The sequence below is a fragment of the Equus caballus genome, chromosome 12 (genome assembly GCF_041296265.1).
Source record: "Equus caballus isolate H_3958 breed thoroughbred chromosome 12, TB-T2T, whole genome shotgun sequence".
Taxonomy (NCBI): domain Eukaryota; kingdom Metazoa; phylum Chordata; class Mammalia; order Perissodactyla; family Equidae; genus Equus; species Equus caballus.
The window spans coordinates 23,803,138-23,828,206 of record NC_091695.1 but is presented as its reverse complement, the minus strand read 5'-3'; the positions used below and the strand labels follow the sequence as shown (position 1 = coordinate 23,828,206).

The window sequence follows — 25,069 nt, the reverse complement described above, 5'->3', positions numbered from 1 at the left end:
GAAAATTTGAGGGGTTTCTCTGTGCCTTTGTGATGCAGTTGGACAGGTAGATCAACCTGGAATGTAATTTGAGTTACAATCCAGTTTCTGGGAAATCAAGAGCAACTGTCCTTAGAAAATCCTTGCAAGACTGGAAATACAGCTCTAGAGGCAGTTTAGATTCCACCTAGTTCCTTTATCACGGAAAGGATTATCATCTCCCCTCTCCAGGAACTACTATCTAGCCCATCACTAATTCCTAAGACTGAAGAAAGAAAAAAAAAAAGAAAGAAAGAAAGAGGAGGGGAGAGGAAAAACAGCCATAAGCATGCCCTTGCCAAAAATCTAGCATCTTGAGTGTCTCCTCCACAAATATTGGTAAAAAAAAAAATAGCTGTGCAGTCTCTGTGTACATATGTCTTATGTATGTTATATGTGTGACATTTTTACCTCCTGATGGTATGGCCAAATTAAGAGCTCAGTTTAATTGGCTTAAAGTAAGCGCTTACATAAATTCTAAATGTAGTAGAAATTAATCCAATGTCTTTCAAGTTAACGTGATGTGAATTAACCTTTGGTAAATGAAAGCTTGTTTAAGTTTGTTGGTTTGATTGAAAATATTCTTGTTGCCAGAGTTGTCGGTATTTGCATACGATGCAGGCCTGCAGCCTGGGTTTCCTAGTCAAATAAGTTCACGTTGTCTGTTAAATTCATCAGCAAAATAATAACTTTAAATGATGACCACTTTTGTCTAATGTCTCATGAAGTTTTTGTGGGTACAATAACTGTTTTATGGTCTGTATACTTGGGGAAAAAAAAAACAGCTTCCAAATTGTTTTGATAACAATCTTGAGTTTTGCCAAGTTAAGTTAAATGATAAAAATCTGAGCATCTGGGTCATTTTTGGATTGGATAGAACACAAACCTTATTGCTAAACGTATCTATCTACTTTTGGCTTCTTATTGCAGAGAGGCTAAAAGTCTTCAGCTGTTTTATTGTGAAGTGGCATGTTTCTAGAAATTATGAAGTGTTTAGAATGCTGGTATAAAAGACAATTCGTAATTGCTTACCTTTTAGCGTTTACTAGGGTCTGTTAAGGGTTAAAAGTTCTTATTAACCTATATAATTAAAGCTCCTGGAAATTAATAAGGAAAACAGTTCTGTATTCAAGGAAAGTAAAATGTATGTTTTCAGTAAAGAAGGTACAAAGAATGGAAATATTTTGTTTGATGGGTTAAGAAAGATAAATTTGTCCTAAAGTACTAGAAAGGAATAAGAAAGACTTTGGGACAAATTCTGAAGGCAAAAAGAAAGTTGTAGAAGGTTTGTGAAGGAGAAATTCTGAAAGGAGTTTTATCCCTGGTCAAGTAGACTAAGATTAAAGTAAATTCAATTAAGTGAATGAGTTTTAATGTTAAAAATAAGCTGGTACAGAAATTAAAATTTGGTTTTCTCTCAAAGGATAATTTTCTTGAACTTTTGGCCTGCTCTAACTCTACCTAAAAGACAAATCTGTTTTGTTAAAATAATGACTGAGGTCACTCTTAAGATTTTTGACTCTTTCTGCTATCACTTTGATTAGATACCTGAGCATTGTTTCACAATGAGCGTTGTTTGAACAAGTGTTTTAAAGTCTTTTGGTATTTTTGACAAGCTTCTCGTCAAAAATATTCAAGTCCTGAATAAAAGGGTTTCTTTTGAAAATACTAAATTACATGAGAAGCACTGTCAAATAAGTGATGATAAACTTTCTCAGGTGTTATTATGTGGGTAAATGCTATTAATATAGGCGTCTTAAAATTATATAGCATTCCTAAAATTTTGATCTGTCCTGGTTATCGGTTGTAATTCCAATTGTTATCTTGAAGTGTTGTATGTCACAGAAGTAAAGTTTCTTTGCCAATTGCCCCTTTGAGTCTTTTGTCCATTCACAGATAGTTGCTGTTTTACTGATGCTTTTTGCTTTTGCAAATATGTTTCATCTTCAGAGAAATTCCTGGAAAGGATTATGACACAAGATTCTAAACTACAGGTTTCTGATAAACTTTCAGAGTGTAAAACTGAACTGGGTAAGAAATTACAAAATTCTAACAGAAACTGAGCTCATAGATCTGCTAATAGAAGGTTAAACTCAATGATCAATTATACAGGACTGTGTGAACTGATGAGGCTGATTATAATTTTTTATGACTTCTGTTTGAAATATTGCTGAGTTTTGATGTTTTGTTTTGTTTTCTCATATTTAAGGAAATCTTTTTCTCTTTTCTGTTATGCTAACTATGACTTACAGCAATTTGGTGAAATTATACCTTTGTGAGCAAACTGAAACATTTGTCTTTTTCTCCCTACCTGATCCCTCAAGAATTTGGAGACTCTTTGTGAGTATGGTTATTTCGTGGCAATATAGTTATTTGCATAAGTTCAATAAGAATTTGGTCTCCTTATAACAGGACACATTGGTTATCTTACTAAGGCTTTGACTGGAATGTCATATTTGAGTGAAATCTACAGGCTCAGATATGACAAGACAGGTTTTCAGGAATAAAGATTGGATTTCTGGAATACAGCGACTTGGAAACATGGGCCTGGTACCTTGTTTACAGAGATTCTGGCAATCTTACGCGGTAAGTAAGGAAGCTTGCTTGTCTGGCAGGTGCAAGGAACCTCAAAATGTTTTGGGGGACCTCGAGAAGAGAGAAATCCACCCAAATCTGGAGGTACTGCAGGCAAAATCTGATGGCAAGTCCTTGGCTTAGCTTTTCTGGCCTCAAGAGGCCTTTACAGTTCAATCTGAGATTCCTCATAAAAAAAAAATTCCAGCAAAGCAGATTTTAAAAAGCCTGTATAATCAATTGGTATTCTTGCTGCACTTATGTAAATAATTGGCAGACCAGTTCATCTTAATTTGGCTATCTTTTATAAAAATGAGGGTGATTTTAGAGAGAAAAAATTATGTTTCAGTAGAAGGTATAGTACACATTCATGGATATTAGATTCTAGCTCTTCTCTTCTGCAAGATTCATCTGTTACTAATCATAATGTTTCCTTGTGGCCATCTATCTCTGATCCCTGGGAGTTCCCAGGCCACAATCAAACCTTTTCCTTCAATACTACTGCCCAAACACTAACTAGATTTGCCTTGTCACAGGTGGATCATAAACGACAAGTTCCAAAGGTAAAGTCCCCAATTTATTGATACACACAGGATGGACTATATCAAATTTGGGACGAATATATTTGGCTCACTCCTACTAGAGGTCAACTCAGTCAAAAGGCCACTATATGTTGGGAACAAACCAATCACACCTGTGATATGTGGCCTAATAGCACCCGACCTATGGGACAAATTCCCCGTCATATGTGTTCTCATATCATAAGCTTAAAAAATACTGATTGGTTTGGGACTGACTGGGATAGACGACCAGCACACGTTAGTTAGCCCCTAATGGCACTCAGTGGCTATGTGGCTCCAACTTATGGCCATGGCTGCCACCTGGATGGATTGGACGATGCACCCTAGGTTTCGTCTGGATGCAAGGTAGAACTACATTTAGTATATCTCCCCCTGCTAACCTACCCAACCTGCAACAGCGCTGGACCCGCTCTGTCTTCCACTGGTATGACCATCTTTCCTCAATTTTCCTTCCCCAATTAGGAATTGAAAGTGTCATCTTGCACATGGAAGTCCTAAACAAATTTACTATGAAGGCATTAAATGATACACAACATAGCCTTTCGCTGCTCGATTTAGAAGTGTCCCAAATGCGTAAGGCAGTCCTCCAAAACCGAATGGCACTGGATGTCTTGACAGCAGCACAGGGGGGCACCTGTGCCATTATAAAAACTGAATGTTGTGTCTATATTCCTGACTACCATCAAAATATCTCCGGATTCCTGTCTGATATGAGCCACCAAATTAAGTCCATGTCTGACCCTCCCCTATCTCTAAATGACTGGTTGAACTCTTGGTCAGGTCCAGGTTTCTGGACTGCTATCAAAACCTTATTCATTGGGTTAATCATACTGCTTGTATTTCTTATCATAATTTGTTGTCTGTTTCGTTGTTTGTCTTCCGCATGTCAACAAAGTTTCACCTCCTGGACCACCTCTCATCAAATGATTCTCTCGTCCCCAGAGGCTCTGGATGCCTTGTCAGCCTTGGACTCCACGGGTGCAGTCTTCTGGTCCGCTGCTCCTACCTATACCTATGGCCCCATTTAGGGACAGCTCTACGACCTTGTACAGCCGGAAGCAGTTACAGAAGACTGACCGTCGTCCATATCCCCAAAAGATTTCGGGGCCAAATGGGTTCGGGGGGGGTTATGATGTGGATTAAGGCTGCCCCAGCTAGAGAAGCCCAAAGTGACCTGGCCTACATGCCAAACTATACGACCCAGTGGACTTTTTTTATGGTATGAATTAGGACTGCCCCAGGGAGAGAAGCCCGGGGCATCCTCACCTGCATGCCGATCTATATGGCCAGATTCGTATCTAAAGTTATACGACCGCACAATAACCAGACCCCATCTGCACTGAAATCATTTAATGACTTTTTACATCATCTTTTCTTTTTTTCCAGTAAAAATAAGTCACGTACCCATGCCTTATAAAATTAGCCCTAACCCTCAACTCAGGGCAGCAGCAGGAGCTCTGACTGCCCATGGGTCTTGTCCCCACACACCAGCTCTGATTGCCCATGGGTCCTGTCCCCATGCCAGTGGGGGCAGCAGCAGCTGCTCTGCCTGCCCATGGGCCCTGTCCCCATGCTATTCCACACTATTCTCTAAATAAAAGAGCACTACTGCCAGATCTTGAGAGTCTAAGAAATCTTTCTTTTGACTCCTCGGATCACCGACCCCGCATCACCTAGTACAGAGTAGGCATTAATTACAACTCAACTTTTCCTAAATCAACAGATGAATTCTATTTTCCATACTTGACAGATAAAAAGTGAAGTTCAGAAAGTTCACACAACTTGTCCAAAAATCAGACGCCCACCATTCAACGCAGATCTGAAAGGCATAAAATTTTGTTTAATTTTGTATTTCCATTCTGTTCAGGGTAGGGAGAAGATGAGGGCCTGGCCTTAACTCTCACCAAGATAAGATTCCTTTAGAGACTTAAGCTAAAATATTTAACATCCTGGCAACAGTAAATAAACAACATGAAGCAAAGTAGTTCCAAGTGCCAAAAGAAAAGATGTTTGAGTAAAGGTTGCACGGTGGGCTGCAGTGGTCAGGGAAATCTATCTGGAACTGAACTGACTCTGATAGGAGTGAACAGGCCTGATTGGGAATGGCAAAATGTCCAGCTCCGCTGCTGGTAAGAGTAATTAGGAATCCTGGAGAAGAACACTTACATTTAACTATGGACACTGGAGATTTCTGCCTGGATTGCATAAAGGAAACAATGTTTAAGGAGTTTAAATTAGCAGGCTATGAAGGATCCAAAGAAATGGAGAGAGCCTGGAGGGTCTGCTTCTTTCTGGGAAAAAGGCCACTTTGTTGTGACTGTGTGGTTAGATCAGTTGACCTTAAAGGAGAGAAGAAAGACAACAACCGGAAGCAGTAGTTGTGGATTTATTCTGATGTGTTTGGAAAAAAGGTATACAATTATTAATACTCAGCTGCTGATTCTTCTTAAGTTATGCCAGTATCAGGGATAGGTCAGGCACAGAAGAGGTTCTTAAAGATCTAGTTCAACTCGCACAGTTTGCTTATGGTTAAACTGGAATACATAAAAGAGATGCGGCATACTAAAACTAATTGAGTTAAGAAGTACTAGAGCCAGATACAGGCGATAACGTTTTTTCTTGTTTTCCAAGTGATGTGAATTAAGGCTGCCCCAGCTAGAGAAGCCCAAGGTGACCTGGCCTACATGCCAAACTATATGACCCGGTGATTTTTTTTATGGTATGAATTAGGGCTGCCCCAGGGAGAGAAGCCCCTGTCCTGTCCCCATGCAGCAGCAGCAGCAGCTCTTCACTGCCCATGGGTCCTGTCCCCATGCCTACAGCTCTTCACTGCCCCTGGGTCCTGTCCCCATGTCTACAGCTCTTCACTGCCCATGGGTCTTGTCCCCATGCAGCAGCTCTTTACTGCCCATGGGTCCTGTCCCCATGCTACTCCACAGTATTCTCTAAATAAAAGAGCACCACTGCCAGACCTTGAGAGTCCAAGAAATCTTTCTTTCGACTCCGCATCGTAAGTAGTGCAGTATTTTAAAGGGTAGCTATTGATAAGTTGATGTTATCTATGTTTTAAAAATAAAGTATGAAATGGTTCTTGTACACATATACTTGTATCTTCTTAGCTTTCTAAAGAAATACTTGAAAGTAGGGGAAATAATACTTTCAAGTGATTCAAGAATGTAGATTATAGTTTTCGAGTCATGTACTATATAGATTTTGTGTTTTAAAAAGTAAATTAGGGGCTGGTCCAGTGGTGCAGTGGTTAAGTTCACACATTCTGCTTTGGCAGCCCAGGACTCACTGGTTTGAATCCTGGGTGTGGACCTATGCACTGCTTGTCAAGCCATGCTGCGGCAGATGACTCACATAAAAAATAAAGGAATATGGGCATCGATGTTAGCTCAGGGCCAATCTTCCTCAAAAGAAACCCAAAACTATAATGAAAGGTCTTTTCACATCTTCCATTCCTCTTTTCTGATAAACTAGATTGGGTAAATTTATGTGATTACAATTCTTTTAAAAATTTTGTATTTTTGTCTAAAATAGCTAAGTATTTGTAAAACAAAGTAATCTGCATTAAAAATGTTCCTATTTTCCTGATAATTTCTAATCATTCCATTTATTTTTGACTTTCAGTCTGAAAACACACTCAACAGAATGGCATTTACATTGTCTTTTTTCAAACATGATTTGATCTGGTATTTGATAAAGAATTCACAGAGGCACTATGGGTTAGATCAAGTAGGAGTTTCAGGCTAATTGTGAGGGAAAAAGGCAAGAAAACTTGACTGATCAGCTCATGCAAGTTAAATGTGAAGTAAAGACTCAACTGTAATTAAAATTCATCATACCTCTTTTCATTAAATCACAAGAAGGTAACTTTTGCTCCACATTAGAGTAGAGCAATAAATTCTTTTAAATTATCATGAGTAATTTTAAAATGCTAAAGTGCAATTGTTAATTGAATAAGTTGGCTTATTTGACCAATATGAAAATCTTCTCTTCATTATTCAGTAGAGAGGACATCAAAATGTCATTTTGTGGCAATTGATGTTAATTAACTCTACTCAAAACTCTGCTTAATGTACACAAATTTGAATGGTAATTCCAATGAAAGGATAAAGGAGGAGGAAAGTATTATGGTTTTGACAATAAGTTCTAAATATATTGGTGCCAAAGTTGTAATTAATTGACGTAACATATTTTAAATACTGTGGTTCAAAGTTTTATACAACTGAAGTAGAGAAGAGACAGTGTGATTTAGTGGAATGGTTGAAAGATTTAGTGGAACGTTTCTCAGAAGTTCTTCCTTAGTCCATCTATGATGCTTGAAATTCTACCAGTAGGAAGCTATTTATTTCTCCTAAGGTTTAACAGTTTTTCATAAAGACGTTATTACAGTTGGTTCTACATTACAACAGTCACAAGGAGGAGGAAGTAAAAATGATGAGACTGAAAGAAGCGAAAGTCAGCCTGAGGTACTAAGACTTGTAATATGGAAACTGAAAGGAGGACGTGTTTGTGTTTTCAGAATGGCTGATTAGGAAGTGTTGAATAATTTGTGTACATCAGTTCAAAAGAGGCCAATTTATGCAAGTGAATAAGGCAATGCACGAGACTCTAAAATCCAAGCTGCATCTACTATTATTATCCTCAACTGCCTTGATGAATGTCAAATACATTTGAGATGATAATACTTTGAAAAATAGAAGTAATCATACTTCCCTTGTTATCCATTTGGTTGAATGAAATGTAACTCTTATTTTGTGAATTAAGGATATTTGTAAATTAAGCACAAGAGAAATATAACTAACTGTGGCTGTAGATGACTGCCTCATGATTCCAAATACATTTGTTTATTTTTCTATTTATCACCTTTCTACATAGGACATATGGCAGGACATTCCTCCCATATAACCTTATCCACATATTAGACTTCATGTATTTGCATTTTTGTATCTTCACTCCATGTTTCATTTATCTGTGTATTTTCTCAATAATAAACACTGAGAACAGCGAAGAGATAGCTGATTTTTTCTTTGTTTCTCCAAAAGTACCATTTCTGTACTTCCATCTGGGCATAACATCCAGTTATGTTTGATAATACATGTTTATAGAATTGTTACGTAAATACACTGCATTTTACACTGCTAGTCCTTATCTCAGGTACCTAAGACATTTACCAGTAATTAATATTTTCAAGGAAAGAACAAAAAGACCTGCAGGAAAGCCTTTCTAAATAGAAATTAAATTTCTATTTTCTTCAAACTTTGGACTCTCTCCATTATAATTTGTCCCATGCCAAAGAATATGCATCACTATATTTAAATAGATATCATAAGAATTCATAATCTATCTATTTCAGGTGACTACAAACTGCTTGGGATCACGGAAAATAAGATTAACATCACAGAATTTATTCTCTTAGTACTTTCTCAGAAAAAGGAAATAGAAGTTCTCTGGTTTTTACCGTTCTTACTTTGTTACATTGCAATTTTGATTGGAAACTTGGTTGCCTTGATTTCTATCACCTGCAGTCAACTTATTAACCAGCTTACGTATTTCATCCTGAGTCACCTCTCCCTCTCCGATCTTTGCTTCACCTACCCCCATGACAGTCAACTTAATCACTGACTTACTGGCAGAAAAGAAGACCATTTCCTGGGGCCGGCCCAGTGGCATAGTGGTTAAATTCGCTTGCTCTGCCTCCATGGCCTGGGGTTTGCCAGTTCGGATGCTAGGCACACACTTACACACTGCTCATCAAGCCATGCTGTGGTGGCATCCCACGTGGACGAACTACAAGGACTTACAACTAGGATATACAGCTATGTACTGGGATTTTGGAGAGGAAAAACCCAACATGAAAGGAAGATTGGCAACAGATGTTAGCTCAGGGCCAATTTTCCTCAGCAAAAAAACAGCATACCTTAAAAAAAAAAAAAGAGGAAGACCATTTCCTACAATGGCTGCATGACACAGCTTTTTATGATGCACTTCTTTGGGGGAATTTGGGTCATCCTCCTCACAGGGATGGCCTATGACCGCGACAGGGCCATTTGCAAGCCCCTGTACTGCACTGTCATCATGAGCAGGCAGAAGTGTGATGCCATGACCATTGCTTCTTGTGCTGGGGGATTTCTACATTGCGTTGATCAGTTTCTCCCTATCATCCTTCTATCCTACTGTGGTCCCAATGAAATAGATCACTACAATACACAATACAATGTGTATTCTTTACTGAAACTGGCCTGCACTGACACAAGCAGAATCAGTTTCCTGGGTATTGCCAATTTGGGCCGGCTGGGTCTGGTGACTTTTGTGGTCTTGTTGATGTCTTATACTGTGATCTTGTATTCTGTCAGGTGCTACTTGTCACAAAGCTCTTTCCATATGCAGTTCTCTCATCACTGCAGTGGTCCTTTTTTTTGCCCTTCGAGTCTTTATTTATATTCAACTGGCAACTACTTTACCAGAAGACAAAGTGTTTGCTCTCTTTTACACTATCATTGCCTCCATACTCAACCCTCTGATATATACACTAAGAAATGATGAAAAACCTATAAAGAAACTATGGTGCCATATCACAGGAAGTAAGGAAATAAATGGAAAGGCTCCCTGACTTTCGCTACAGAGCTGGTTGAATACATAACTTTCCTACCTTGAAATGTATAAAATATATGATGCATGCTTATGTTTCTTGTATCTAGCAACAGGCATAGGCACAAATATGTGCAAAAGTATACGATTTCCTTGATTTACCCAGGCCTCCTCTCTGATGTGCTTTCTTTCCTAGTTTTCTGATTTATATTTCCTTGCCCTGTCGATCCTTTGGCTGTGTAACTAATTTAGATATTTAGCAGCAGACCATCAAAGGCAGTGTGCAGTACAAGTCAACACTGTGAGCCCATACAGCTCATTCTCGTGTATGAGTCTATTCAGTGAACCAATTCCAGCCACCAAACAGTGATAAAAAAATGATTCCTACTTTTCACTTGCATCACTTAGAGAATATTCTAAAAGATCTAATTTATTTTCCGCAACAATATTTCTCAAAAATTTCACCTTCTACTCTGATAATTTTGTACCCAGTGGCGTTCTGGAGTTTCTCACGTGCCCAACACCAGTACTCTTTCCCAAGACCCACATTAGCATGTTTTTCTTTTGTTCTAACTTACTTTCTTTCCCAACTCTCTGCATATATAAATCAACCCCTTCTCTCTGGCTAATTTTAGCACCTTACAGTGTATCAGTTATGTGCATGAGTTCCAGACCCAGAATTACTTACTCTGAGGACGTATGCCCAAGAAAGCATCTATAAATGGAAGCAATAGTAATACACACTCAGAGTCTAGTGAAGATTATGTGTGAAGGGCTAAAACACTGCTTGTCACACAGCAAGTGCTCAATAAGCATGAGCTGTTTTTATGGCCCAATCCCCTGTTATGCCTCAGAAAAGTACTCATGCTGATGATGACTTTCCTCTGGAGCAGTGCGGGTATGAGGATGGAAAAAGGTTAAGGAATGCTTACATTACAGTCATGCTCCTCTTACTGGTGAAATCAAATTATTCTCATAGTGGGTAAGTGGAGAATATCGTTTAAACTCAATGGGTAAGTTTTTTTTCATTCTAAAAGTTAAAGGCAGGGGGGCCAGCCCCATGGCCAAGTGGTTAAGTTAACATGCTCCACTTAGGTGACCCAGGGTTTCCCCGGTTCGAATCCTGGGTACGGACATGGCACTACTCCTCAGGCCATGCTGAGGCTGCAGTCCACATGCCACAACTAGAAGGACCCACAACTAAAATATGCAACTACGGACTGGGGGGATTTGTGGAGAAAAAACAGAAAAAAAAAAGAGAAGATTGGCAACAGTTGTTAGCTCAGGTGCCAATCTTTTTTTATAAAAAAAAGCTAAAGGCAGTTTTTTTCAGTAGGAATTGGAGGAAATTTGCTCAATGTCAGAAATGGCTAGGAGCAAAATCAAGCCACTGGATAATTCATTAGGACAGAGGAGGATCTCAAAGGTATTTAGAAACTGCAATGACATGACACACTTGCATAAGAAACTGTTTTCAGGTTAGTATAGAAGGCATACTAACTAAAATGAGTTATTGTTGCTGAGGGTTCCCAAAATGGGTGAAGAATATAAGTAGAAAAATTGCATAATGCTGTGACTCAGTTTAAAATGACCAGAAATAAAACTTCAAATATCACCTGCTACACAGTCTTGAAAAATATCCTAATATAATTTCCTGGTTGTTCTTTCTCTAGTTCTCGACGGTTATTCCAAAGCTCCTGAGTGGGCTTGAACAGTGCACGTGTCAGAGAACAGCATCACAGCACAAATGTGAAAGATCACTTTCTGGTGTACAATTAGCAGGATTTCTGGTAAGAAGGCCAGCAAGGCCTTAAAGTCTGCCTCTGTTTCATAAGCTCTATCTTCCAGCCAGCCAGACTTGCATTATTGAAAAGTAAAACTTCAAAAATTAATACAAACGTTTCTCTTTTATTTTTATTTTTGGAATAAAAGTTTTGAACAGGGATTATTGGAGAATATGGAGCAAAAGACATCGGTAACACCAACCACTAAGCAGGGAATTCCTCATTTGCCTCCTTCACTCTTGCACTGGATCTCCTCCCTTCTCACCTTCTCAAGAGCATCATTTCATCATCACTTAAGTAATTAATGACTAATTCTCAGGTCTTTCTCCACATCAGCAATTTTTCTCTCTCCAGTTGGATCAGCAGTATCAGCATACCACTGCAGGGAAACATGACGAGATTCTTTGCAATGCAGTGAGTGACCTTACTAGTTCTGCCATTCAGGTTATCCACATTTTATTGTCTTTGACTAGGATATTTTACGACTCTATAGCTAGAGAAGTCGACTCATAGGAAATGATAGCAACACAAATAATGCCTGCCAATAGAAATACAAATTGTGTACAGTGAAATACAATTGATCGTAGCCTTGTGGATATTTTGCTACTTTTGCATTCACTTATAGATTGATTTAGCAGACTATAAACGTGTGGTGCACTTTGTTCTTGACTGAACCAACGGTAATATCTTTATTTGTTTCTGCATTAAATACCAAGTTAGATAAAATCTTTGACATGTTCATTCATTATCTGGATGAAAATCACAATTATATCTTCTTTTAAAATTTATCCTTTAACATACTAAACTGTTAATTCTCTAATCTATAATAAAGCCAAACAGAAACCTCTTTTGTCCCTGCTTTCCCTTCCCAATTTCCCCAGTTCTGATTTCTCTTCTTCCTATGCTCTCTGTATCTGATTCCCTCTCCCCAGGTTTATTTTAAGCTCTCAAATCATATTTTCACCTCAACTACTTCACTGAAGCTGCTTATATCAAGGTTGTCAATCACTCCCCTATCAATATCTCCAGGATTTCACAGAGTTGATTGGTCTTTTTACTTCATGACATTTTGACTTGGATTTGGGGCCACCATACTCTGCTGGTTTTCCTTTCATGTCTAAAAATTATATCTCAGGTTTTTTTCTGGCTCTTGCTTTTCTTACTCACCTCTCTATATTGGACAGTCATGGAGCTCAGGCCTTGATCTTTTTTTTCCCCCAATCTTGGTTATTTCATATAATTTAATGGTTTTAAATACTCTCTATGTGCAGATGAGTCCAAATTTTTAATCTTCCTACTCAGACCTTTCCCTTGAACTCACATACCCATCATTCCTGGCTGAATAATTGTAACAGCCCCCATTCTTGTCTCATTTCTGCTGCACTTGACCCCGACTTTTATTCTCAACTGAGCAATATCATTCAAACTCTAAGTCTAAGTCCTAGGTATGCATTTATGCATTATGTAATTGCTCTATTTACTGAATAGCTCAATTAAAATTAAAGCAGGGGTATCTGTGGTTATTTCACTGTGTTCTTAGAATAATGGATGGCATTAATAAATAGTGAATAAATATTTGTTGATTGAATACCTGCTAAATAAATATATGAGAAAATTTCCTAATGACAGAGAATATAGTCTTAAACATGGGGGGCATATTGATAGAACCATATATTTATCATATGTTACATTCTTTACATATATTTAGAAATCTTTCTGGGGTCCAAATTCTCTTCCAAAAAATTATGCATCCATTCCAAAATCAGTTCCTTATTGACCTGGTATCTGAGAAGGCAATTCCTCCTTCAGAAATCTTATTTGCATACTATTTCAGATGTTGCCAAAAGCCTACCCAAATTTCTCCTTCTTTTTTATTACTATCAAACCTCTGAGATGGCTTTTGCTAGCAATTCTTCAGTCCTCTTTTGTAACTAGGTTAGTTATTTACACAGCTGACACCAATGAAACTTAGCTGGGAGTGTACTCTGGAATTCTGGGTCAGTTTTGTTTCCTGATAAATGTTTTTTCTTTCCTTTTGCTGTTCTTTATTCCTTCCTGAGACATGAACATAAGACTTTAGGTAGAGTAGCATTTTTCAGCCATAAGAGAAAATACTTCATGATAAATGTGATGGAGCAAGAATCTAGAAGGATTTTCTTCTGGATGAATTATTCAAGCAACCACATCAGCAACTATGTGATTCAGTTAACAATGTCATGGTTGTAAATAAACCCTATGTGCATATCGACTGTGTTCTTACAGATTTATTGTGATATTAAAAAAATTACTTGTTGACGTTCCTAAATTGTTTTCAAATAAATGTAACTAACAGCAATCCCAACTAATAGATACATTTTTTTCTTTTGCTTCTTCTTGAACACATTCTTCTACATAAACTTTAGGATCATTTTATTAAAAAGAAAAACGAAAAGTATCCCGATTTTTAAAGAAATTTAATTTATATATTAATTCTGGAAATTATTGTCTTTATGATATTATCTCCTCACCTAAACGTTAATTTATAATTCTGTCAGTGATTTTATGGCTTTAAATAAGTTCATATGGTTTTCTGCCTATTGATCCAGATATTCTGTTATTAAAATTTATTTGCAAATAACTGATTGGTTTCTTACTATTGTAAGTAGAACTTCTTTTCTCCTTTTCTAACTTTTATTCCTAGATTAGATGCAAGCTATTAATTTTGTTTATATATATCTTAGATCAAGCTACCTTACCAACTTTCTTATTAATTCTAGATATTTTGCCTATTGTTTTTTGTTTTCATATGTTTAGAATCTAGCCCATTTTACAGATGAATAAAATATCACAGAATTTTAGTGTCTTTCTCATGTAATTGATACCAAAAAATGTGTCTCTAACTCCCAGCTCAGGGCATGCTCCACTAAACCATTGCAGCCAATGGTTGATTTAAAGAGAGAGACATCTGAGATAAGCTGTTTCTAGGCTAAAAGCATAATATTCTGATTATATTGCCTGCATTATTTATTTATGAAGCATAGAACATTTTACATATGCTTTCACGCTTCATAAATAAATAATCCATCTAATATAGGAAGGGGAATTTTAGCTTAAAAGAAAAGAGCACATGCTAAATTGGGAAATACGGAAGGAGTTTTAACAATGTAATAAGTGGTAGTGTTAGAGTATTGAGGTAAACTTGAAGAAACTGAGAATTTAATGCTATAGTCAAGAAACTTAGAAAATAGGGTCTGAGATAATATAAATATAGTCTATGTTTAGCAGTCTCTGAATCAGGTCTCCTAAATATCCACTATTTCAAAAACATAGACAAAAAATGAAAAAAAAATGTTATTTAAAATGAATAAATGATATTCAATTCTCTCTTCCAAGAGTTAGGAGATTGAAATTCAAAGCTTTCCAAATTGCTTTATATTCAGAATAGAGAGGCTAGAATTGATGAAACTTAATTTAGTGATTAAAGGTAGACTCAGGGAAGAGTAGAGGGCAAAATGTTAATTGAAGGAAGTAGATACTGAGGAAAATAGAGCAAAATGGTAAAGATTAGGTACTTGTAAGAAACACCTAAATACTATAGAGTTTAAAAATATTTTACTATGATGTAAAACCCTGTTATTGCTTTAAGCCTATAGTAGAGTCTCCTGGAACCAGTAGACCATGCGGACTCTGAAACCAAGCTGTCTGGGTTTAGAGCCCCCTCAATCACACACACATCTATTGCCTAGGGAAAGCTTCTCAACTTTGTATCTCAGTCTTCTCAGCTGTAAAGGGGGAATAATGATGGTAGCTAACCATAGGATTAGCAAGTATGAAATGAGCAACAAATTAGAACACTACTTGGCACAGTAATCATTCAATTATGATTGACGTTGGATGTTAGCTATTAATGCATTTCCAGACACATCTTGTGGATTCTTTTGATGCAACAAAGAACCTGAGTGAGTTTTTTTAATCTAAATTACATGGAATAAAAAGATGTGAACAATTAGACTATACCAAGCATGCTTGGACTTAAGAGTACAGAGGCAGACAAACATCTGGACCAAAATTTCATCATCAAAACCAGGTTGATAAAGTAACATGGTCAAGGAGTTAGGCATATCCACTTGTTACTGCTGTAGATCAAAGGATAGACTTCAGCTTTACCCAGGAGGATACAGAATTAATGGAGGATAATGCAAATAACCTGTCAGTTGGCAAACACTTGTTCTGAAGATATTTTATCTCACCAAGAATAGAAAAAAAAAACCCATAAAAGATAGTGAAAGAATATTGCAGAAAAAACGAAAAGGGAAATATTACCAGAAAGCTTAGAGAAAGAACATAACTCTTAAAATTATTTCCTGTGAGAACAAGAAAGAAAAAAATTTTGCTATCTTCAATAGGTTGCAAGAGGATGTCTAAAAAACTAAAGTAAAATGTTTTAAGGAGAAAGAATTGATATTAAAAAGGAAATGGATGTGAAAAGAGAAATATTTAGACTAGGAAGAATTACAGGAGAAAATAAAGCTAAACAGAAAAACTAAAATCAAATCTGAAGGTATTAAGAAACAAAATATAAAGTGCTACAATCAAATAGTGAAGACTTGAGAAGATTTCTTGATATGGTGAAGAACATAAAAAAATAGATAAAATCAGTAAAGGACATTACAGTTGATATTTCAGAGAAATAAATTGATATACTATAAGAATTGTAAGTCTTCCTATCATTACATTCTGAAAACAGATTGATCAAAAGAAATTCCCATTAAAGATAACTTTCTTGAAATAGGAACTAAAACTTAAAAATTAAAAATTTAAGCATGCAGATATTAGCCTTAAAACATTGCTGAATTAAAAATAAACATAAAAATAGATCTATTCATAGACAACAGCTGTTTAAAACAATTTCCATGATAAATGAAAAGATCAGACAAACTGTCAGGCCGACAACAAAGTAAATTTTTAAAATGTTAATTCAATCACATGATCCAACTTTAGATCAAATATAAAGACAATATTTTTTTAGGTATAAAAAAGGATGAGAAAATACAATTATCTTGTAGGATTACTTAAAGACAAATTCAAGAGACAATCAAGTAACAAATATTTGTATGACATAAAAGAGTCAAAGATTTTCTATTTAATAAAACTTCAATAAATTAAAAAGAAAAAGATTAACAGCACTGTGCTCTTTTCTTTTGAATATACTATTTGTAGTTGTACATTTCTTTGTTTTCTTGTTTATTGTCTATCCTCATTGAGGGCAAAGACTATGTCTGTTTTATCCACCAGTATATGCATGCTCTACACTGAGTTTTATCCAACTCAGACTTTTTTTAGATTTAGGTGACAGTAAATACTTTTCAACGAATACATTAATGAGACCCTTTTATTTTGTTATAGTTTTCTATATTTTCTAAAATATACGCCTGTGTGATTTTAATCAGAACAAATAATATATTTTTGGAAAGGAGTTTGCCAGCGAGAGAGAAATTTGTAAGCTATCTGAAGAGCTGGCAGGAGAAGCCATGGGAGCAGATGGGCTTCCGGAAAGAACAGTCGTAAAGAAAAGGAGTGTTTTCCAGGCATCAATTAGAAATTCCAGCATTCTAGCAATCTTGCTTTTCTAGGAAAAGTTCAATCTTAAATTCTTGGTTTGCTTTGTATTTTTAATCATGACTATATAGTTCTCTGGTATTTCCCATTTCAGCTCCCCTCAGCCTCTTTTAGCCACCTGGTGGTCCACCTGTCCTGACATATGAGCACTGTGTAACATATTCTTATAATTCCCGTGTCTCATGTCTAATCTTGGTGCTTGGATCTTGATGCAATAGGCAAATATAATTATTGACTTTGGCATAACTACTTACTAGGGAGAAATTTAAGCTACAGTTTAAACTTTGGCAAAGTATACTAATAGGAAATTTCTAAACCCTCAGAGATATTGAGAGCTGTTTTACATAGTGTGTTTTCTCAGAATTCAATTTAGATGCCAACTTGATATCAAAATGAACATATATATTCAATTTTATATATATAGGAAGAATTTTGTATATATAAATTTTCCACAGAGGCAAAGGTAAATATCAGAGAGACACTACTTTCTTTTTTTAGAAATGGAAAAATAGTTTGCTGAAAAAAATCTCAAATTTGGTTAAATTTCCCAAATGTGTCTCTTTTGATGGAATTCACAAGAGTTCTCTAATAAGACTTTATATAATTTAGATTTATTATTTATTGTACAGCAATTTTTTTTTTTAATTCTGAATTTAGCTTAGGTGGAAACCTCAGCTTACATGAAATCTGTCTGGTGAAATGAGCAGCTGGTAAGTTAAATTCAGTGCATATATGTACTGGTAATTTTCCTTAAAAGAATATTTGAATCATTCTGATTGTATTTAGTATTTAATCCCTCTAATAAACCTTTGCATGGAAAAAAGCCATAATCGTTAAAAAATGCTATTTTTACTATTTTTGGAAAAGTTCTGCTTTACTTTCCAACTGTAACAAACCAAGCTGTAATGAATTTAGATTAGTGCGTCAGCTCTTTGAGGTATTGGTGCCACATCCCACAGCAGCTATCAAAATATTACTAGATTTACTTGTTTTATTTTAAAATTTAATCACATCATTAGCCCTCCATATTCCATAATGGGAGAAAGTTGAATATAAAGAAAGATGTACCAGCCCAGCAGGTCAGTGGACAGAATGTCAGTGAAGGAAATCAATAAAAAATGATTAAAAGGCAAAATACCGGTACGATTCTAAGACTATGCAGAAGCAAAAATGTATGGCAAATTTTTCAGTCACCTACTTCAATGCATAATATCTATAGGGTATGTTTCTTTTTTCAAAGTTTAACAGAGACTTTTTTTTGAGATGAAGAAAAATTGTCAAAGAGGCTTATAAACATCCACCTAATTTGGGTAAGGTTAATGAATCCAAAGGAAAGGGGAAAAAAAGCATTAAATGGTTAGAACAAGCAAGAAGTTTAACTTCGGGTTTGTGGGGGTAAGGTTAGCTCAACTGTGAACAGAAGGTAAAAATTTGGTTTAATGAGAGAACATTTAACCAGTGTGAGAACCCCAGCCTTCAGATGAGAAATAATAGATTGTTCATGGCAGGGGAACTATGCTATGTCTTCTCTACCTACCTTCATTTATCCATGTTGAAATATAATATATTCTTAATAAGGTCTTCAAAATGTGCAAGAATAATAACAAGATGACATACTATTCTAAATTTAAGCTTATGCTCTCCAATATGACAAAAGTGTGTAATATCAATGATAAAAATATTTATTAAATCTTTAATCTTAATATATACCGATTCTGTGCTAAGCTTTTACATAAATTAATTCATCAAGTCCTTACAACAGACTCAAAGTCAATTATAGGACTACTCATTTTATAAATGAAGAAGTTGAGGTTATGTATTTTGCCTAAGATCATGCTCCAGGTGAATTTTAAAGCCAGGACCCCACCTGATTTTATATAGCTCAAGAATGTATCTTCATAATTGCTAGCATCTGCTGCTACTTGAATATCTTGAGTACCTCCTAAATTTGTGACAGTAGGGGGGTTCCAAAGAGGAAACAGGGGGCATTAGTATGTTTTGCAGCATTGAGCTTCATATGTATAGTTTAATTTGATTTCCACAGCAATCCTGTAAGTTAGGCACTGTGATGCTCATTTTATGGATGAAGGGAAAAAATACTCAAGGAGTTGAAGAATCTTACATTTAAATTTCAGAGCTGTGTTCCAAACTAGTGTCTATCTCCAAAGTTTCTGATATTTCCAATATTGTGAAGAGAGGGATACTACAAGATATAACTCAACCTGGTATGCTTACAATTTCCCTAGTGCCTTGATCTTACATTTTGTAATTGTAGAAGGTGGCTAATAATTATTGAATGTGTAATAATTTCCAAGCGCTGTTCTAAGAAATTTCTCATTTAACTGTTTTAACTAAAAAAAAAAAAAAATCACCCCGCGTGGAGGTATTATCATTATCTCAGTTTACAGAGAAGGAAACTGAGGCACGGAAATGGTAATAAAATTGTCACTCATTGATATTATATTTTCCATAGTCTCAGTACATCCAGGGGAGTAAGGGAGGCAAGAAGGAAGCAGACAGGTGTTTTCCCCAGACTAATGGAGAATCAGCAGTCACACACTATCAGAATCTGGGGAGATCTTCAGAGATTATCTAATCCAACTCCTTTATTGTATGGATGAGAGCCTGAAATCCTAGGGAAAGAACAATTAAACAGAAGGATGGGAGAGAAACTAGGAATTTTGTCTAATGATAGAGTACATTTACCAGATGATTACTTGGAATGCAAATATAACTGCTTCTATTTGAGAGACTATGAAGAGATTATTTTATGGAATTGTGCTGCTTGTGTGGGTGTATTCTCTAAGAAGCAAAGGGAGAACATGATAGAGAAAAGCAGGCTGCATCATTTTTATTGTATTGTGTTTGAGGGAACTATTTTGAAATTAAAGGAATCTACTTCTCTGTATTATATTTCAAACCTAGGCAACCATAATTGGTTACCTTATATGATGTCATCAAGTAAGTTCTGAAAATTTAGTTATTTCGAAAGAGTAGATGACGAGCTAAAAAGGAAAAAAGTTTAAAAAATAAATGCATGTTGATCTTCAAATAATTTCTTCACTCCACACCCAGAGTCACAGTCTTGTGACAACAGTATTCAAAATTAGTTTATGATTTGGAATTTTGTGAGTCCTAATTCATTTGTCTGACATTTCAAAACCTTTGGTATTATTGACACAGAGAATTGAAATATTCCTATTTATTTGGCAAATTTGAACAGAAGTCGCATGTCTCATCAATCATTCAAATAAAAGAAACATGACAAAAATCCAGGCATTTTTGTTTCTCATGAAATTATCACTTAGGGATAAATGGTTATCAGTGTGAATTCCTGGTCCTAGTTTTATGTAAAAATCTAAGTGGACTTCCAGACTGCAGTGAACACATTTCTTAAATATTTTAAACTACATTTGAACCATAAATGTACAATCATATTTATAAAGATATTTTCAAATTAATTGAAGTCATAATCATTAGTGATGTAAAATACACTTTTGTTTATAAAATATTCATTTTTTCCTAAAAGTAAATACATTTATGGTAAAAATTTTGGAAAATAAAGAAAAGATAAATTGGGAAATTAAAATCTCTATAGTCCAACCATCATCAGATAGCCATTGTTAACAATTTACTTAAATTGATTTCTCTTGGATATAATGTAACTAAACATAAACAGAAAAATTTTTGAAATTTGGCTATATATTTCTCATAAAGAATCATCACTCATTCTTAAGTAATTCTAAAGTTAAAAAAATATTTTTCAACTACTTATCTCTTCATTAGCATTAAGTTTAACTTGCTTAGAGTAGAATGCATTCAATTTGATATAAAAAGCAGAAGGCATCAATGATGCGTAAACATATGTGTTTTTGTTTGTTTTTGATGAGGAATATTGGCCCAAGCTAACATCTGTGCCAATATTCCTCTAATTTTTATGTAGGATGTGACTCCAGCAAGGATTGATGAGTAGTGTGTAGGTCCGCACCCAGGATCCAAAGCCTTGAACCCCGGGCCACTGAAGTGGAGCACACAAACTTAACCACTCTGCCACTGAGCCAACCCCCAAACATGTGTTGTAATTCGTTTAAAAATGGTTGAACCAAGAATGACTTTTTAAAACTAATTTTGTTTTTACTATAATCCTGCAAGAGAAATAAACAGGAAAAGCAGAGTTGTGGCTCCATTATCCTATAGAAGCTACAAATAACTTTTAAGAAATATAAAAGTTTCATGCAGTAATTTCTACGTTATTTCCTCTTATAAGTCCAAAATGGACTACAAGTCAATTCAGAAAAATAATTTGTTCTTCAGTTTCATCATGAACTACCTGACTAATGGATGACAGCTTATTTCTAATGACATATTATTCCTTAAAGATTATAGAACATTGTTTACTTCCCAAATTTTTCTTTAGTTAATATTTATTTATCATTGACTATATGCCAAGCACTGTATAAATCATCCACACACCCTCCACCACTTTTGTGCTCTCCTTAGAAGCTGTCTAATCAGGTAAGTTCTATGGTAGCCTCCATTTTATATCCTACAGTGGTACATTAATGTGTTCACCCTACTTAACACTCTTCGGATTACCTCTTTTTTTATTCTTGATGAGTATACCTTCTTGATTTCTCACAAAAGAATTGAAATTACACAAAAGTTGGAACTTTAATTCACCATTGTATCCTCAGTTCTTAGAAGGATATTGGCTCTAGATATTCAAAAGTCTTTTTTTAAATGAATCAGTGATTCAATGGATCTCAAAATGGCTGAGGTTTTGAAAAATGCATTAGTGCCTCTTTAATTACATATTACATCTTCATTTTCTCATGAGTGATTTTTTTTTTTACTTTTGTTATTTCAGATAACTTTCTTGAGCATCAGACCATGGAAAATAGCAATAATCTTACTGAATTTATTCTCTTGGGACTTTCTAAGAACAAGAAAGTACAAATCCTCTGCTTTTTATTTTTCTTACTCTGTTATCTAGCAATTTGGTTGGGGAATTTGATCATCATGATTTCTATCACATGCAGTCAGCTAATTAACCAGCCCATGTACTTCTTTCTTAATTATCTTGCAGTCTCAGACCTCTTCTACACCTCCACTGTGACACCCAAACTTATGACTAACTTACTGACAGAAAGGAATGTCATTTCCTATAAAAATTGCATGACTCTGCTTTTTACCACACACTTCTTTGGGGGGATTGAGGTCTTCATCATCACAGGAATGGCCTATGACCGCTTTGTGGCCATCTGCAAACCCCTTCACTATGCCATCATCATGAATAGGCAAAGGTGTAACTCAATTCTCATAGCATCATGTGTTGGGGGGCTTCGGCATTCCCTTGGACTGTTTCTGCTTACTATTTTTTTACCTTTCTGTGGCCACAATGAAATAGATCACTATTTCTGTGACATATATCCTTTGTTGAAACTGGCCTGCACTGATACACACAAAATTGGTTTCTTAGTCATTGCCAATTCTGGTCTGATGGGACTGGTGATCTTCTTGGTTTTGATGGCCTCCTACTTTATGATCTTATATAATGTGAAAGCATATTCTGCAGAAAGCCGCCACAAAGCACTTTCTACTTGCAGTTCCCACATCACAGTTGTAATCCTGTTTTTTGCACCTGTCATCTTTGTTTATATTAGACCTGCCACAACTTTACCAGAAGATAAAGTGTTTACACTCTTCTACACAATTATTGTCCCCATGCTCAACCCTCTTATCTACACACCTAGAAATGTGGAGATGAAAAATGCCATAAGGAAAGTTTGGTGCAATGAAAGGAAAGCCAATGAGTTGAAGGCTATTCATCTTTTGATGTGAATTGACATCTTTACATTACACTCCCTTTCTTTAATTCCCTGCTGTTGATGGGAAAATCAGTCTGAACGTGTAAAAGTCAAGTCTTAACAGCTTCCATCAGTGGTTCTCTTTCATATTCCTTCCCTGATGTGCTTCCCTTGTTTTCACTCTTCAGTAAACTTTAAGTTCCATGAAAGTAGGTGTTTTGTCATATTTATTTCACTGCAAATTTCCTAGTAATAGGCAAAGTGTATAGCACATATTAGGAGCCCAATAAATATTTAATGAAGGAATATACGAACATCTTGTCATACAGCTTTGCTTCTTATCCCTTATAGGAGGCATTTTCTTGGTTGAGTGACCCATTTAAACATTAAATGCCACAATTTTGCTAATATATACTCCCTTCAGTTATTTCTCTACTTTAATATAGTTTGTCTTCATATTGCTATATCTGTAGACAAGGAAAGATTCCACTCTGGGTCCAGTTAGCCAGCTGAGACACCTAGAAATTAGGAAACATAGTACAGTATTGGGTCAATTATTTTAGGCTTATTCATATCTATTTTCCAATTTTCCAACAAAGTTTGAGTATGTGATAAATTTCTTACTCATAAAGTCTGTTCTTATAACAAAAATAGCTGATTTGTATAAAAATACTCAAATCACACACACAAACATGCACTGTAAATTAACACTTCTTACCAAAATTCTCTTTTTTCCATTAGTCTTTTGGTAGTGCTGAAAAAGGTTGTATGGAGGCAAAAGACACTGACAGTGCATATGCCTTTGTACTTTTAAATTTTTATTTTAAAACCTCCTATGTCAACCATTTTATAATGATTCCATAACATAAATCTCTACATTGTTTTATATATATATAGTAAAGTCACTCTATTCTGAGGGGAGAGCATTGTCTTCTTTATTACTAATTAAAGCCAATTAGAACACGTAATTTTAGATAAACAGCTAAGTTTTTTGGTAACACTTCACCCCTAGATTTAGCTGTCTCACACCCCCAATTGCAAGGCATGCTAGATCCTCACTGAATCCCCTAGGGGGAGGGGTGGGAGCAAGAACTGCCTCTTTACAGGATCACAGAGCATAGAGCAGAACAGCACCCAGCCTCTCCACAGGCAGGCACATCCAAAAGGGAGAGGCGGGTCCTGAGCCACATGCACTTTCTTCTAAACTCATTTATTAGATATTTCCTTCCTCCTACTCTGGGAGGGAGAAAGTGAGGGCTTGAGAGAGAAGTCTGTAGTGTGACTCGAGCTGAAACCCCTGTACATAGAAAAAAACACTCAGGAAAACAATTTCTCTCCATTCTCTCTTTCAACCCTCTCCTACCCCACACTAATATCTAGCACAATTTATGGAAAAATTCTCCCCTTCCTTCCTTCTTTGTCATGCCATCTTTATCAGCATCATATTATATATTCCCTAGGTTATTTCTGGCATATCTATTTTTTTCTACGAAACTACACTAGCAGTAGAAACAAATTGATAATATTATTGTTGTTTTCTGTTGTGTTTTACTTTCTGGGAAAGCTAATCACTCCTTTTATCCCCCTCAAGATATATTAGTTACGATTGCTTGTTTGTCTTCCAAATGCACTTTAGAATGGTTTGTCATATTCCAAAAATGACACTATTGGGATTTGGGTTAGAGTAATAACTATAAATTAATTTGATAGGAATTGATATCTTTATAATATTCAGTTCTCTCATCCAAAAGCATGTTATAGCTCTATTTATTGAAATCTTCTTTTATAACTTGCAATAAAATCTTGCCATTTACTCAAATAAATCTCATATTTCTTATTAAGTTATTCCTAGATATTTCATCTCTTTTGTTGTTATTGAGAAGGCAATATATTTTTCCATTAGATTTTCTCATTCTCACTAGTTACAGTTAGTATACAAAAAATCCAGTAATTTTCAGATATTTATTTTTATATGTGTGTGTGCATCTTTCATATATTGCCATTATTAATAGTAATAAAAGTATAACGTCTCATCTTATACACATTGGGTTGAAAAGTCAAGATATGAGGTGTATATTGAGTGTAGTTACAATTATCCAATGTCACACAG

General features: G+C 35.6%; 1 protein-coding gene and 1 pseudogene across 1 annotated transcript; both read left to right on the top strand.

Moving 5' to 3' along the window:
- On the top strand, positions 9,144 to 9,786 carry OR4P67P (olfactory receptor family 4 subfamily P member 67, pseudogene; annotated as a pseudogene).
- On the top strand, positions 22,043 to 22,993 carry OR4P61 (olfactory receptor family 4 subfamily P member 61). Its single transcript, NM_001391223.1, has one exon. The coding sequence runs from the start codon at positions 22,043 to 22,045 to the stop codon at positions 22,991 to 22,993; it is 951 nt and encodes a 316-aa protein (NP_001378152.1).
- The last annotated feature ends 2,076 nt before the right edge of the window (positions 22,994 to 25,069 follow it).

Coding starts and splice junctions, on each gene's coding strand:
- OR4P61 (NM_001391223.1), top strand. CDS start 22,043: ATGGAAAATAGCAATAATCTTACTGAATTTATTCTCTTGGGACTTTCT.